General features: G+C 43.6%; 1 protein-coding gene across 2 annotated transcripts in view; it reads left to right on the forward strand.

The window, feature by feature from the left end:
- adam22 (ADAM metallopeptidase domain 22) overlaps positions 1-15706 on the forward strand; it is a 62805-nt gene continuing 47099 nt past the window's right edge. For both annotated transcript variants that reach the window (XM_030071857.1, XM_030071858.1), the window contains exons 1-3: positions 1-90; positions 402-562; positions 3617-3693. In XM_030071857.1, coding sequence (XP_029927717.1) covers positions 3-90; positions 402-562; positions 3617-3693 — 326 coding nt within the window. In that variant the 5' untranslated portion in view covers positions 1-2. The remainder of the gene's footprint in view (positions 91-401; positions 563-3616; positions 3694-15706) is intronic.

Raw genomic sequence — 15706 nt, forward strand, 5'->3', positions numbered from 1 at the left:
TGATGATGCGCCTGCGATGGTGGATTTCCCTTTTGTGCATCTATGGATTGATGCACGTCGGGCACCCGAGCAACCCCGATCCCCGAAATGGTAATCAAGGCTATCTGAGATATTATATGTATCGTTATTGCGCGGCGGAAATAAAGCCGAGCATTTATATCATTATCAACACGTTTAATTATATTCTAGGCTAGGCTAATGCATGAACTGCCTTTAAAATATGCATGTAGCCTATAGCTGTTTTATGGTATCAAAGGAAACCCCTCGGTAGACGGTTTTATCATCATTTGAGGTGAAATGCTTGTGATGAAAGTGCCTCTGGGCTGTGTCATAACTGTTTTTCCGCAAGGAGGGACGGGCTGAATCACGGCGGTAAAATCGGTGTTTTCCTCCCTGTGCAGGAGACGCCTTGTCGAGCTTGAAGGCTCTTCGTGATGCAGGCAGGTTTGTCGGGAAGGAGGACACGGTGCCTCTCCGCCTGCTCTACAGCAGGCACAACCACAGCCAAATCACACACGATGTGCTCAGCACAAGGATTAAAGCCAGCTCCAGCACGACACAGGTACACAGTGTTGAAGTGTTTATCTCTCTCAGGATTGAGCCTTTACACACTCTGCGCCTGATTTCACAAAGAAAGATGCCTTCAGTAGCCCGTTGCCACTGGAGACATCCAGCCATTTCGATCTTGTTTATGTTTTTGTTGATTCATCCCCTCATCTGCCCTTGTCCTCAGACGGGATCGATTATGTTTCTACCCATAATTAGTTAATTCCTTGCAATATTTAATCAAAAGCAAAGGCTTGAAACATTTCGGCTAGAACCTGGATTGGCCATATGAACATAGTCAGAAATAGGGAAATTAGATTGTGTGTCCAGCTGCTATATGGGTCATCTACAGCATACAAGCCTTCATAGCCACTGGACAAGCCACCTGTCAGTTTATCACAAATGATAAGCTCGCCTCTGTCATTGGTTAGACTGGTCATATGTTTTGAAAACTGCTACTTCTGAAATTTTCATAGATATTTAGCAACTGCTAGGCCAAATTAATCAACTACTGACAAATAACTTGCTTTTTGAATTTTTCATTCTCCCATTGCTTTGAACCTTTCACAGCAGCTGTCTCACCTCACCTGCTGATATTTTAGGTCCCATTACCTGATACGCCTTACATTCCTCATTCTACATAGAGTTGTGAAAATCCCATATCACCTCAGAGGTATTCATGTATAATTTGGAATACAAAGGGAAAGGTGTAGTACAGAAATACTGACATGATTACAGTAGGCCTGTGTTACGTTACAGAAGCCTTGCCATGCCCCTTCAAGGTGAGGCAGGCAAACAAAACATTGCATGGTAGTAGGTAAGGTCCATAAGTTGGTAAATTGTGTTTTTGCGCCTTCATAATCACACTTAAAATCTGTTATGTAACGAAATAATCCAAGAAAGTTTTCCTGTGGGCATTGAAAATGTGTTTGTCTGGAAAATAACTTCCCAGAGCCACTCAGCCTGGTCCATAATATGTGACACAGTGTGGTAATAGCCATAATCACTGTAACTGTGTTCACTGACTCAGTTCACTGTACCAGCATGTCTGCAGGGTTCATTTCAATAGATGAGTCAATTAGTATTGTGCTAACCTGTCATGCGTTTTTAATTTGTGAGGCTTAGACTTGTGTAGGCTAGCCTATTCAGGGCTCCTAGAGAGTCAGAGAGAGGGCTACAGATGGTGGCAGGCAGGGAGGTGTTAACCCTTTGTCTGTCTCATACCTCAGACACAGCTACAACCCGATGGGTAAACAAGCTAATAGGAACCATCTGCCATCAGATATGATATTATGTTTTTTTTAAATATTTTCCTTTGAAAGCTGTTCTCCACCACAAGCTTGTCACGCATCACACTAACCCTGTGAGCTGGATGGGATGCATTTTAAAGCTAGTAGCCTGATTTTTGCAAAACAGCTGAGCGTTATTTTCATTTCTGCCTCGTGTGGACAGAATCCTGATTCACTCCACCTAGGCCATGGCAAATCACAGATATTTTGATAAAACCCCGCATGCTTTCTGGAGCCAATTGAAATGAGCATCCTGAACTGGCCATGTTTTTGTTTTGCTCTGTCTGTAGTCTGTAGGGAGTATACACCGCGTCATCTTAGGGTTATTAAAAGAATTTGCATATGAGGAATCAAGTGCTGCCTCAAACGATTCATTGTGCGTGAGAAATAAAATAGAAATTTGATTTGTGCTCTGAGGCTCATATTCTCTAGGGAGCTGAAACTGGCTTGCAATGTCACTTATACAATGTTTGATCTGTTTTCATCTTTTTTTAGCGGCACAACCTAAAACAAATCTGTCAAAAAGTCCTGAAAATGTGTGACACACAGAATGCTATTTATAGACTTTTGTTGCATTGCCTATTTTCAGTCTCAGACACAAACAGCTTCACCACTGAATGAGCATTCGGGAGTTCAGCGAAGTGCTCTTGCTGTTTTGTTGAAGAAAACATTGCTTCAAGTAGGATGGGTGTGAGCGAGTCTGTGGGATTGTATGGTTATTTGCCCGTCTGTCCGTTCGTCTGTTTCTCTGCAGCTGTCTGTCTGTCAGACTGAAGTGGAATGATACCACTTAAAGTCATACTTGCATAGTCTTGAGTGGAAAGTCGGGCCTGTTATAATTTAGAAATCAATGAAACAAGAGTCAGTGATGGTATTAGAATATTGGTCCGGCTCGGGTCGAACTGGGAAATGCGCTCCCATTAAACAGAATTACTGGTACCAGCTCCCATGGATTCAATCTGCCAAATTAGATTTCATCCAAAGTATGCTGTGAAAGGGGATTGCCCTTTCTGCGTGCTCACACACACACACACACACACACACACACACCTTATAATTTGCACACACGTACACACCAAACAATAGAGTCTGTGGCCACGGGGGACATGGTAGTCTCAGGTCATCCGTGGGTGAAGATTGGGGCATCTTGTCAAAAAGAAACACACGCCGACACCCCTCCTCCCCTAGTTGTCATGCAGTGTCCGGTTTGTAATGAAGGTGGCCCGTGGGCTGCGCCTGGGGGAGGGTTAACCGTGTTTTAGCTCAGCTCTGGGACTCCCTGAGACTTGCACAGGAACGACTGGAGCGAGTTCCCATTGCCCCAGGGGTGTGTAATGAAGCCCATACCATATGTGTCCAGCACTGGGGATGAATCAGACCCTCCTCCAGCCAAATCAATCACACACCCCACATGCAATCATGGAGGAGGAGGTGTGTGAGTGTGTGTATCCTGGGCATCTGTATTTGCAAACATGCACGGTGGGCGACAAAGAATTGTATTGTTGTTTGTTGTTGTTTTTTTAATTTTTTTTTTTTAGCACAAGTCACTCAGTGTTACATTCTTTGCTGAAATTCAGAAGATGCTAGTGTTTGGTGGCTTAATCACAACAGTCTTTCACTCATAGCAGATTGGTGCTGAAACAAGACAAAACAGCCATTTATCACTATGATGACAGCCGATCCATGAATATGATGTAAATTGGCTTTTCAAAGCCCACTGCATTTATTTATTTCGTTTCTGAATCGGGTATTAGTCACTCTTCTCTGCCACTTCTTCACAGGTGAACCATGTGGCCCAGGCAAGCTTTCAAGTTGATGCTTTTGGTAAGAAGTTCATCTTGGATGTGGACCTGAATCAGTGAGTATCTATCTATCTATCTATCTATCTATCTTAGTAAAAGACAAACGTGATGGATGTTTGATTGATTTGTAACTGCATGGTGATATCAAGATTTCACAGAAAAACAGCCACATCTGTTCATAGAAATGATTATGATGTTTTAATGGTAATAGAAACTACACCACTATTAGGATGAGAGGAGAGTGGCCGACCCCATTATCTTAGTTGTGTTGCCTCATACGTTTCATCCTGCTGTTTTTAACTTAGCATGGCGTAGCTTTCAAGAGCACAACATTGTTTTCTGTGTGAATGAAACATGGATTCAGGTACCTCTGTGTCATAAAATGTCTAAAATGCCATGGATTGTAGTGCTTGAATTTTTCCATTCACTTCATTGTTGAAAGGAGTCCAGCAGGAGCCTTAAATGATTGCCTTTGGACTTTTTGAGAAATTTACATCTCATGCTTCTAAGTCTCCAAGCGCACATTGCTCGTTAAACCAGTGTTGAGTCCAGCAGTATTTTAGCTGAGGCAGATCATGGAGGTGCTGGTGGATAGACAGGCTCATAATTCCCTGTTCTCTGTAGTGTCGTGTGTTGCCCGCTTTTTGGGGAACACGCAGTTAGGAGGACATAAATATAAACTGTTAGTGTGTGCTGAGGTCGGTCATTGTATATACTGCGTGTAGGTGTGTGTGTGTGTGTGTGTGTGTGTGTGTGTTTGTATGTTTGTGGCTGGGCGGTTATTGTGTGTGAGTGTGATTTAGAGGTTCCATCATAATAGCAAGTGATTTACGGTAAAGGCTGGAGCATTGCCCTGTCACACTGATATTGATCACACCACTGCTGATGGAAGGAGAGGAACTCTCTCTCCTCTCTCTCCTTATTTGTCTCTCTCCCTCCTCTTCTTTGCACTCTCTCTCTCTTTCTCTCTCTCTCTTTCACTGCCTCCGTCTCATACTTTCATTTTTTTAATTTTCCCATTTTAGGCCTCTTGCCACCTAAACCATTTCCCGATTCCCTCTTTATTTCTGTTTCTCTCTTTCTCTCGTTGAGGCCACGGGTTATATTTTTTCTCCTTCAGCCCAAAAAAAGAGAGCGCCTGCGAACGCGCCGCACAACCAGAGGCAGGCTCCTGCAGCTGAAGTTGCGTTCGAGTGTCCTTATCACATAGCCAGGTTCACGCATTGAGTGTGAGAGCGAGCGAAACGGTTACATCACAAGAATTGCCAAGTGTGGAGGATGTGTTTCTGGAAGCCTGCAGCTCATTGCATTACGCACTGACATGTCATTGATATAAATGTCTTTTTGTGCACATAGACACTTACACGCAAATGCAAACACACACACATAAAAACATTCATCAGCGCTTGGTTTCACTGTATGATGCAGAGTCATTATTCATCTCCGCTTGACATCGCGTGCTTACAGCATCATTTCTTAACTGGAAATGGTGGGGGAAGTCCAGCAGAACATTGTGCTGAAAGTAAATTCTTGTCATTTTTTTGTGTGTTTCAATGAAGTCATGTTTTTTAGCCTGCCAGAGAGCGAATTAGGCTGCCACCCCACAGCCCTGGGCAGCGGTTTTTCATGTGTGGTTCTGAATAAGAATGAGAGACTGTAATCAGCATAATAGCGTGTTGGACTCTCTGACTTGTGCCTATTCTGTGCTCGTCTTTTCACGCTTGTTCACCTCACGACACACACATATACACTCCTTTTGGTTATAAGGGACTAGGAGAGATATGTGACAGGGCTGTGTGGCTGCGCTGGGGCACTCTGAGCATTCCTGCGTCTGTCCCAGTCCCAGTTTTCCATCTCTCCTGAGGGTAGATTCCCAGTTTCCCACTGTGTCTGACTGCCTGCATCCCAGATTCCTCTTCCTGCTTGGTCCGTCCCCAGAGCCCTCCGCTGCTGCACTTCACTGTTCACTGATCCCTTGCTTGACAGCCATACTGATTCTGTTTACAGATAGCTTTCATACCAGACAGAATAAACTCTGCTGATGTGTGAGCGTGTGTGGGAGGTATTTTTGTTGAATGAGCCAACATATTTTTTTTTGGCTCCCAGTAGCAAGACCTAGTTCTCTCAAATTGATCAATGGTAGTTCTGCCGTGTGTCTTTTGCGTGATCAATTGCCGTGTGCAAACAAACAAGTTTTTTTGTTTTTTTTTTCAGGTTTAGATATTTGCTGTGTCTCTGTTGCTGTTTAACATCGGCGTCATCGTTTCTGAGCAACCTCTGAATTTTTGCCTGGAGTTTGTTCTGAATTATATGTTAAAACGTCCCATGTGAACACCCACATGTGAATTCAAAGCACATGTTTTTTTGTGCACGTGTTGGTTTTTATATGTGGGCAACTTAATATTCAACTTCTTTGTATTCTTACATCACAATTCAGGTGTTTTTTTTTTTATGTGTTATGTGTCCCAGATGATATCTTGTCTCTTGCCCAAGTTACATTCATCCAGAGAGCACTTGTGTTTTGAATTCTCGTGTAGGTTTTCACATTATTATGATTATTATTATATATATATATATTTTTTTTGGTAAGCATTCATGTCTTTGTTTGGAGGAAACTTCTTCATGTTCGATCCATGTTGAGTATTATATTGTTTAGATATCCTACTTGAACACATTCAAAGTGGTGAGATTAAAACATAATGTTAACGTTCTGAATGTGTCATATATGATAGTGAAATTAAACAGTAACTCATTTTGCTGAGGATCCCCTGGAAGCCCCTGAAGAAGCCCTGGGGATCCGCGGACTCCACTGAAACCCACTGGTTTAGACCAGTGAGTGGCTGAAATGAAAACTGGACTGAATATCTGGAGTGTGTCCTGTATGCTAAGAATAGCCGGTGTGTGAATGTGTGTGATACAGCTGCTAGCTCTGCTATTAGTGTGTGTCGTATTGACACGCGTCTCCCAGCTGAAGTGTAGCTGTGTATGGGGCATGTGAAGTTGGGGGGTGGGTGTGGGGGGTGGGGGGGCATCATGGGGGTCATTATTCCTCTGGCTGTCTTTGTCTTCTTCTTCTTCTTCCTCAGCGGCTGGCTACAAATTGCCATTCATAGGGCTGGAGTGGGCTGAAAATGTGCTTGGTGCTGGGGGTTGCATCTTATTTTATCATCCACTTTACCACCCCCCTCACCACACACACACACACACGCACACACACACACACACACACACAGCCCCCACCCTTCTTCTTATCCCCCCCCTGCCCATGCTACATTCAGCCCTGCCCTCGCTACCCCTTCACCCCGCCCCTCCCACCTGCTCACGCTGAATAATAGATGGGTGCTGTAAGATTAAAGAGAGCTGCTCAGATGGGATGCGTGTGTGTAATGGCTTCCGTCCCTTGTCCGCCGTGTGATGGAAAGGAAACATTCAGTTGGTGTGTGTGTGTGTGTGTGTGTGTTTGTGTATACAAAGTTGCTTCAACTGCACGCCTACACAGACACTAGGGCTGGGCGAGTTATTGATATTATATCAATACTGTGATGGTGAGACTGGATATCGTCTGGGATTTTGGATATCGTCATGCAGTGATGTAGCGTTGTTGTCTTTTCCTTTTGTTAATGGCTGCATCATATGGATGTAATCCCATTTTCTGAACTTTTTAAGACTGTTCTAGCTATTTTATTATTTCCCTCTCCCTGCTTGGTCATCATATCGACATTACAAATGCTCCTTTTGCATAAATATCTTATAAAAGCACTAGTAGTCATCCCTATAATATTGTAACTATATGGATAGCAAGGTATTCAGTCAAAAATATTGTGACATTTTATTTAGTCCATATTGCCTATCCCTAACACATACAGACAGGCTTGCGTATACATTCACACGTTCACTACACCCAATATACACACATGCATAGGGTTAGTCAAACCAATATGGCTTGAATAGTTGACCGTTCTGTGCTTGATTGGATGAGTTTGGGTTTTGCCTTGTTAGTATTATATCTACCACTCAACTCTTTGTAATTGTTTTTTAATTGTTCAGAAGCCATGTATGAGGGATAATGACCCTCTCAGCTCTTGTGTTTATCACATTTACATTATATAGTGAAGCTGCTATTGTAGTGCACACTCCACCCGACTTCATCTGAGGTGCAGGAGGAGTTAATGAGTCTACAATGCTCGTTATTAACATCTGCCTCCACATCACTGTTGACCTGATATACTGGGTCAAACTGCTAGTGTCACACTCCAGGATGCCACTGGGACGTCCTACAGTGTGTGTGTGCCTGCATGAGAGCAATAAAGAGAGAGCGAGGGAGCGAAAGAGGGGAGAAAGCATGTGTATGTCTGTGTGCTCTTTTCCATCTCCCGTATGTATGTCATGCATGTTATGTGGGTGCAGACGGAGAGAAGAACAGGTGGGCAGGTTCAACGGTGGACCAGAGAGTTTCATAACCTCTCCAGCTGTTATGAAATAAGCCGCCGCAGCACAAAGAGAGTTTCTCCCTCTGTTAAAATGTGTGGCATGTTGTCAAGACACCGACAGACATGCGATACATTATTATTATTTCTCCCACTCCTTCATCTCAGCCTCCCTGCATGTAGAGAAATTCTTTATGCTAATGCTGAGGAGGGTCAATTACAGGCAGTGCTAAATGCATTATTCATCATTTTAAAGGTGTGGGTGCCTTGGTGATGGCAGAATTGGTGGATGGGATGGAGGAGGGGTTGGGGGGTGCAGGGGGTAGAGAATAGATATAAACAGGGGTGTAACTACCTCTGTTAGGGAAGACACTAACCAAACATATGTCCCGTGGTTCAGTGGCTTGATGAATGTGTGCATATGTGCGGTGCATCCATGCATGTGTGTAAATATTCGCGTATGCACCCTTGTCTATGCACACATTGTGTGTGTGTGTGTGTGTGTGTGTGTGTGTGTGTGTGCATTGGTTTGTGTGTCTGTGAGAGGAAAGGGGGTTATTCTCACCAGTGCAGTTGCCTATTTGATTTGAACCCTGAAAAAGCTGCTGCTGAGTCTTTGTGTTTTGTGTGGTTGGGCCTCAGGTGCTGAAGTGGCACACAAAGTGCCCTCTTCTTAATTAGAGATAACAAGAATGGATAGGTAGAAGGAAATTAGGCTCCGACAGGAAACGGAAGAATCGGCATGCTAAAAGAAGAAAAAGCAGAGAGGAGAAAGAGGGAAAATAGAAGATCAAAGAAAAAGAAGCACATTTCTTTTTGTCCTCTGTTTCTCTGTTTCACTTTCTCTTCCAGTTAACCGCAGATCAAAACTGCTGATCAAAATGTCATTAGATGAACATCTTGTTCATGGTGACTTCATGACTTTGAATGGAAGTGTCTGACTTTGTGTGTTTGATCAGTAAAATGTGCGTGGGCCTCAAACCACTTTGGACCGTGAAAGCTGCTGATGCGGTGGTTTTATTGGTGCGTGTCCATGTACTGTGCGTGTATGTGTGTGTGTGTGTTTATATGTGTGTCAGTGTGTATGTATGTGTGTGCTCATTGCGCACACAGATGAGGTCTTACATACCGGTAGCCATATATACATCATTTAATCCTCTCGCTTGCATCCCGGCACTGCTACTCTTCTCCTCCTGGCATCTTTCCTTTTCCACTTCCATCTCTCTCTCCCTCTGTTCCCAGATCTGTAATTTATTGCAGAGGCGTGATCTGATTTAGTGTGGACCTAATGAGAAAAACACAGAGGGGAGTGTGTGAGAGAGTGCAAGAGAGATAGTTAAGGATAGAGAGAAAGAAAGAAAGAAAGGCACAAAGTTGCAAACCAAAGAGCCCAAAGGGAGAGAGATGCGAATGTCCTTCATGCACCCTTGAGTCTTTGTGGGCGGTTTGAGTCCATGCAGGAGGCAGGGAGAAATGCAGTGGACTGTGTGTGTCTGTGCGTGCATGTGTGTGTGTGTATGTGTGTGCTTTGGGGTGGGAGGTACTTAAGTAGCTGAAAAAGAAAACAGAGCATCACTCTCCTCTCCTCTCCTCTCCTCTCCTCACCTCTTCACTTTCTCTGTCTCTCTCTCTCTCCTGCTTTATCATTCTTTTTTTCTCTTGCCCCAGGCAGGGCTTCTCTCTCTGATCTGTGTATTGTTTGATCACACACACACACACACACACTTTAGCTGTTTGTATATCAGACAGCATAAGTATGTGTGCGTGTGCGTCCATATTTGTGTGTGTCACTATTATATTGCACATGAGCTATCTCAATATCACAGACAGAAGTGCAAAAATGTGCACGTGTGTATTAGATTGTATGTATCTCAATGAAGGTTAGTGTATTTATGAGTTGAGCATGTGTGTGTGTGTGTGTTTGTGTACATGGGTATGCGTGGCAGGAGTAAAGAAGGCAGCAGCACAGAGGGAGGTGCGGTGTGATGAGGGAAGGGCAGATTTCGGTTAATTTTGGCAAGGTGGATCGGGTTAATTTGGAAGCACAAATAATAATGAGTGTGTGTCTGTGTGTGTGTGTGTGTGTGTGTGTGTGTGTGTTGGATGCAGAGACACGTGTTCCTTTTCAGAAGGCCTGCAGGGATTCTGTCGGCATGGTGGAGCCGAGATAAACAGGGTTAGGTTCAGGGTAAGGTTTGGGAGGAGGGCCCGTCTTTCTTTTTAGAGTTGAGGGATGTCAAGCGTTGGATTACAGGGTCCTCCTTTTACCCTTTCCCCCCCTCTTTCTCTCTCTCCTTCTCTCTCTCAATATATTTCTCCATCTCTGCACGCCCACTTCTTCTTTTCCGCCCTGTATCCCCCCTCTCCTCTGACGGGCCGCCGCACTCAGTATGGAGGATTAGTGGAGACAAAGAGAGATCCAGGAACCGGCAGAGAGAGAAGGAAGACGGTTGTTGTCACAGCAGGAAAAGAAACTAATGCCTGTTTAAAGACTATTGTTCCTCATAGATTACTCCTCTTCCCTCTGTCATGCTGAATAAACATCCATAAATCAGCTGAAAGTATAGTAAACTTATGAGATCGCCATCTTAGACTAAGACTAAGACCATCCATGAGTTATTTGACAGATGGTTAATGGAAGGAAATGTTGCTAATAAACACACACGCACACACACACACACGTGTGCCTGCACAGGATAGAGGTGTGGATGCCATGATGGAGGTACGTTGCCACTCGATGATAAAAAGCGAAGGGAGCAATGATTCATTAGTCCCAAATATGAGTACAGAGCAGGGCTTAAAGATAATTTTAGTAGCACAGAAGACTTTTTACCAAAAATGAGACATAACATGAAAAACATCATTAACCATTTATACAGCACTGAAAGTAACTTTTCTGTGTTTTTGGTTACATTTTTGATCCCTGTAAAATATGATGTGTTTTTTCATCTGTGGTGTTTTTTTTTATCTTCTCCTTAAATAGCTTGAAGCCCCGGTACAAAGGCTCTGGAAAACAAAACAAAAAACTTCTGTTTCTCTTTGTGAACCCTGTTTACATGTCGGGGATTTCAGCAGCGATCCATACACTGTCACACACATCCACACACAACATCCCCAGCCGCTGCATAATTCAGCAGTCAACTGTATTTAGTGTGCACGTTGTGTGCTATGGAACGGGCCGTGTAATAGACAAGACGTTTCTACAAGAGCCTCAGAGGAACTGCGAGTATGATCTTAGCCTTTTTCCCCCCCTCTTGTTGTTATTTCTTTAATCTATTAGCAGCCGTATTTCTTGTTTGTGAGCGTCACTATTCCCTGTGCAATAAGAGGAGGGATCGTGGTGCATGTGCCAGTGGAATTGCCTGTCTGATAAGTGATTGGAGAGTGAATGAATTACAGCCTGGAGATGTTTAATGAGGTCTCAGTGGGAGGGAGGTGGGGGGTGGGCGAGGCGAGGGAAGGGAAGGGAAGGGGAGGAGAAGGAATAGGGGAGGGGGGAGTTAAGGCAGGTGAGAGCAGCTGCACTTTTCCCCAAAGAGAGAATCCTCCCTCTCTTCTCTGTCGCTCTCCCTTACCCCTTTTCCACATCTTAATATCTTCTTACTCACCCTTCCATCTTCACTCCATCCCCCATGCCTTCCTTTCCCCCCCACTCCCTCACCCCCCCCCCCCCCCCCCCCCCTTTGCGTTTCCTCTCTTGTTTCTCCTCTCTGACTCTGCCTTTCTCTTCCCCCATTCCTCATTACAGAGCCCTGACACAGCACATGCTCAGTCCTTTGTGTGGTGGTGCCCTTTCATTACTGGGTTAAATGGCAAATCCATATATGAAGCAGAAGGCTCATCTGATGACCACTGTGCATGTGCGCATTATGTGCATCACGTTTATGGATGTGTGTGTGTGTGTGTGTGTGTGTGTGTTGCTGGTTTTGGTGTTTTTGTGCTTACGTCATTGTTTTTTGTTTTTGTTTTTTGGAGTTTATTAAAAAAAAAAGTGTGAAAGGAGCTCTGCCATGTTGTGTGAAAACGATGAAAAGCCCAGTACCCCAACACTTGGAGGGCTCTGCTGGACTACACACACACACACACACACACACACACACACACGTCCTTGCCAATCCAGCCCTTTTCTGTTGCTCTTTCCCATCGCAGTGCCTGGCGACACAGTTCGTGAGAGGAATCTCAGAGTTCATGGAAACTTGGTTTTTGTTTGTGCATTTGTATGATTCACACCAGGAGATCAAAAAGGGGTTGCCACAGCAGAGATGTCATTACCCAGAGCAACTCACAACAAATGTATTCAAGGAAGGATGTTAAGAGGAGGGCTTAGTGTGACTGGCAGACAGAAGGACCCAGTGGACAGCTCGCACTCACCGTCTCAGCCTCTCTCGCTTTTCTTTATGCAAGTTTTTATAAAAGCCCCACTTAATAAAACTGAATAAGTCTTTTCTGTGCAGCATTTTCTGCAAGAGTGCAGCGTGCTGATGTTGCTATTGGTAACTCTGTGTGCAAGTGCAAGTTTGTGTGTGTGTGTCTGTGTGTGTGTGTGTGTGTGTAGGTATAGGTCAGCAGAGAAGAGGAAATTGAGAGAGGGATGTGATTACTGTATATATGGCTGTTTTGGGGCGTTTTGAGCTGATGCAGTGTGTCTATAGATCCACGTGTGAAATCTCCCTGGGGTTTGATTGACAGCTGGACGCCAGCTCGCAAACAGATGTTGCCGCGGCGATGAGGCCAACACATATCATCCGGTACAGCGAGAGAATAGGCATATTACTCAAAAAGCAGTGAACTGAGAGAATGAGTGTAACAGGCAGTGAGTCAGAGAGAAATTAAACGAGAGGAAGAAAGGAAAAAAAACCATAATGGCAAGATGTGGGAGTTGTTTGTTTTGTCTTGGTGTTGGACATGCATCTGGTTTGCACGGCGAGGAAGTGCCAGATGCACACTAATATGTCAGTCTGACATCAAATCTGTCTGGCGCGCTCTGACAGACCATGGCTATCTTTCTTTAAGGATGTGATATTCTATATTTATTAGCACAATGAATCAATGTCTGTTCCTTTTTTCCTTTATCCGTCTTTTTTCAACAATATTTTATTGAAGAAAATGCAGCAGTAGGCTACACTCAGATAGCTCAATAATACACGGGGCATTTTCAGTTTTTACAATACTTCTCCCAACCCCGTCCAGCAGGCATCTTCCACAAAGAATAAAATGATAGTGTAGTAATAAAGACCGAGACAGAACTGAAGTTAAATAAAAAAGTCAATAAAATAGCAATTAAATTTAACATAAAAATAGGGCTGGAGACAAGTATCGTACTCAATTACGATAATAAAACTAATAATTAAAAACTGGAAAAAATGGAAAATACGTAAGCATGTACATAGTCAATTAAAAAAACAAAAAGTAAATGTTATTGAAAGCATCAAAGCCATTGCGGGTCGATTGATGGTCCCAAACTTAGAATATAGGTTCAATAATTAGCATACACTCTCATGGGAACATGCCCATCACACACATCCACACACACCTCCTGAAAGAGGGTGGTGTGTATCTATAATTTTTTACTTCTCTTGGTTTCCTCCTTTTAAATCAAGACATTTTCTCCCCCTTTTTACAAACTCCCTCCTTCTGATCATCATTTACATTGACGAGATGGATCACATCCCAATAAATGTGTGCATGCATGTCATTATTTTTGTGTATGTGAGCAAACCTATTAAGTCAGATTTATAAATAGTGAGCGTGTGTGCATTAACAGGGAGGGGAATGGATGTTTTGGTGGAGAGAGCTCTGTGTGTGTGTGTGTGTGTGTGTGCGTCAGTGTGGGGGATGGGGCTGCGGGGGAGCAGAGCGAACGAGAGACTGAGTTTGCGTCTTTGTCTGTACAATAAATTATTTAAATCCCGCAACAATTAAAGCTGAAATCTGTTATCGGCGTCCTCCATTAGAGGCCCCGGTGTCTGCCATGCTGCCTCAGTCTGCTCCTCACTTGCTCCCCCTGTCTGGGCTCAGCGTGGGGCCTCATACAGATCACAAGCTCTGAATCTTAAACACACATCACGGCAGAACAAAGGCTAAGGCCGCGCGTCTGCCATTCAGAGGACGCACACACGCTCACACACTCACACACGCATGCACCACACATTGTCGACGCCTATATCTCAGGAGTGTATGGATATTTTCAAGGGGGCTCTTTTTGATGCCGAATCAAAAGATGTTGACAAAATGTTTCCCGTGCCTCGTTCTGTTTGTGCAATTTGGTGTGTGCAGTGGGGGTTAGTTCGGAGTCGAGGGCGTGTTTTTAATGCATCGTTTGAGGTTGGAGGGTGTGAAGGGGCGGGTGGGAGGGAATAGGGGTTGCTTGGTTTTTCAGGGAAGAGCTTTTGAAGAGAGAGAGAGAGAGAGAGAGAGGCCCTGAGCTCTCTATTCACACCTTGTTCCTCCTTTTGCTTTAACTTTCACTGCCTCCTCTATCCATCCCATTATATTTCCCCCTTGACGGTCATTCACTCCCCCTTTCCATTTTATCTCTCTCTCTCTTTAGCTCTCTCTCCTCTTTCCCTGCATGTTTTTTTATTGCTGGAGCAAACTGCCCATTAGTCATGTTAGAACCAGTCTGCTTTGCTACTGAATGTGTGTATGTGTGTGAGTGTGTGTGTGTGTGTGCAAGCTGTATCATACACTGCATGTTCATACATACTTATACATATATATATACACACACATAAACACATGCACATGCACTCATCGCCAGCACTGTAAATGTGGAAAACTTCTAAATTCATCGTTTAACATTTCAGGAACACAGACGAATCTGTCCTCAAAAACAAGACGCACGGCTTCAGCAGTCATTGATTATTTTTGTTTCACTTTCAAGACAGCAGTCCTTTTGTCAAAAAAAAGATATGACACTTTTCAAATGCTGGATATAGAAATGAAGCTGTTCAAACATAGGGCAGGTCTGTCACAAATATCGCCTTTTAAATTAGTCACAGATACGGTTTAAATAGTCCCGTAATCAGCATAATTCAGATTTCACCTATCGGGTTTCATAGAGGTTGATCAGAGCGGCTCCAGGGACAAACAAATTCAAGGAGGCCAGTTAAACTTCTGATTAATGCCGTCGTAAAACACTGAACCGTGGTGCCAGTAAGAGCTCTACAAGAGCCTCGGCAGAGTGAATGAGAATAAATTCAGGATTTAACTTAATCTGAGACAAGAAAGTAGCGATAACCGAACTGAAAAATTACACTTTTGAAACTTTCCTATGGAGAATCGATTATGCCTCATTTCTTGTTTCACTGTAGACACTGATCGGTTTGGGTTAATAGCTCAATGACTTTCCTTTGAAATAACAAACGTTCTCGTACTTATCCAGAGATTTTTGGAAAATGTCCCAGAGTCGAGACAGAATAGGCTCTTATTTTATAAGTCATAAATGTCTTGAGTGCTCTGATATAGTTTCGAGGCGCTAACAGCAAATTTAAACCATGTTCACGAAAGCCACTTACATTTTCCACCATAATTATGTCAGATGAGGTTGTTCTCCTGCTTTAAAATGCTTATAAAATATCTTAGAACTCCCCTGGACAGTAAATGTGTTATAAATGTATTAAAGATATTCTCCATGGGGAAA

Source organism: Myripristis murdjan, chromosome 16, assembly GCF_902150065.1.
Source record: "Myripristis murdjan chromosome 16, fMyrMur1.1, whole genome shotgun sequence".
Taxonomy (NCBI): domain Eukaryota; kingdom Metazoa; phylum Chordata; class Actinopteri; order Holocentriformes; family Holocentridae; genus Myripristis; species Myripristis murdjan.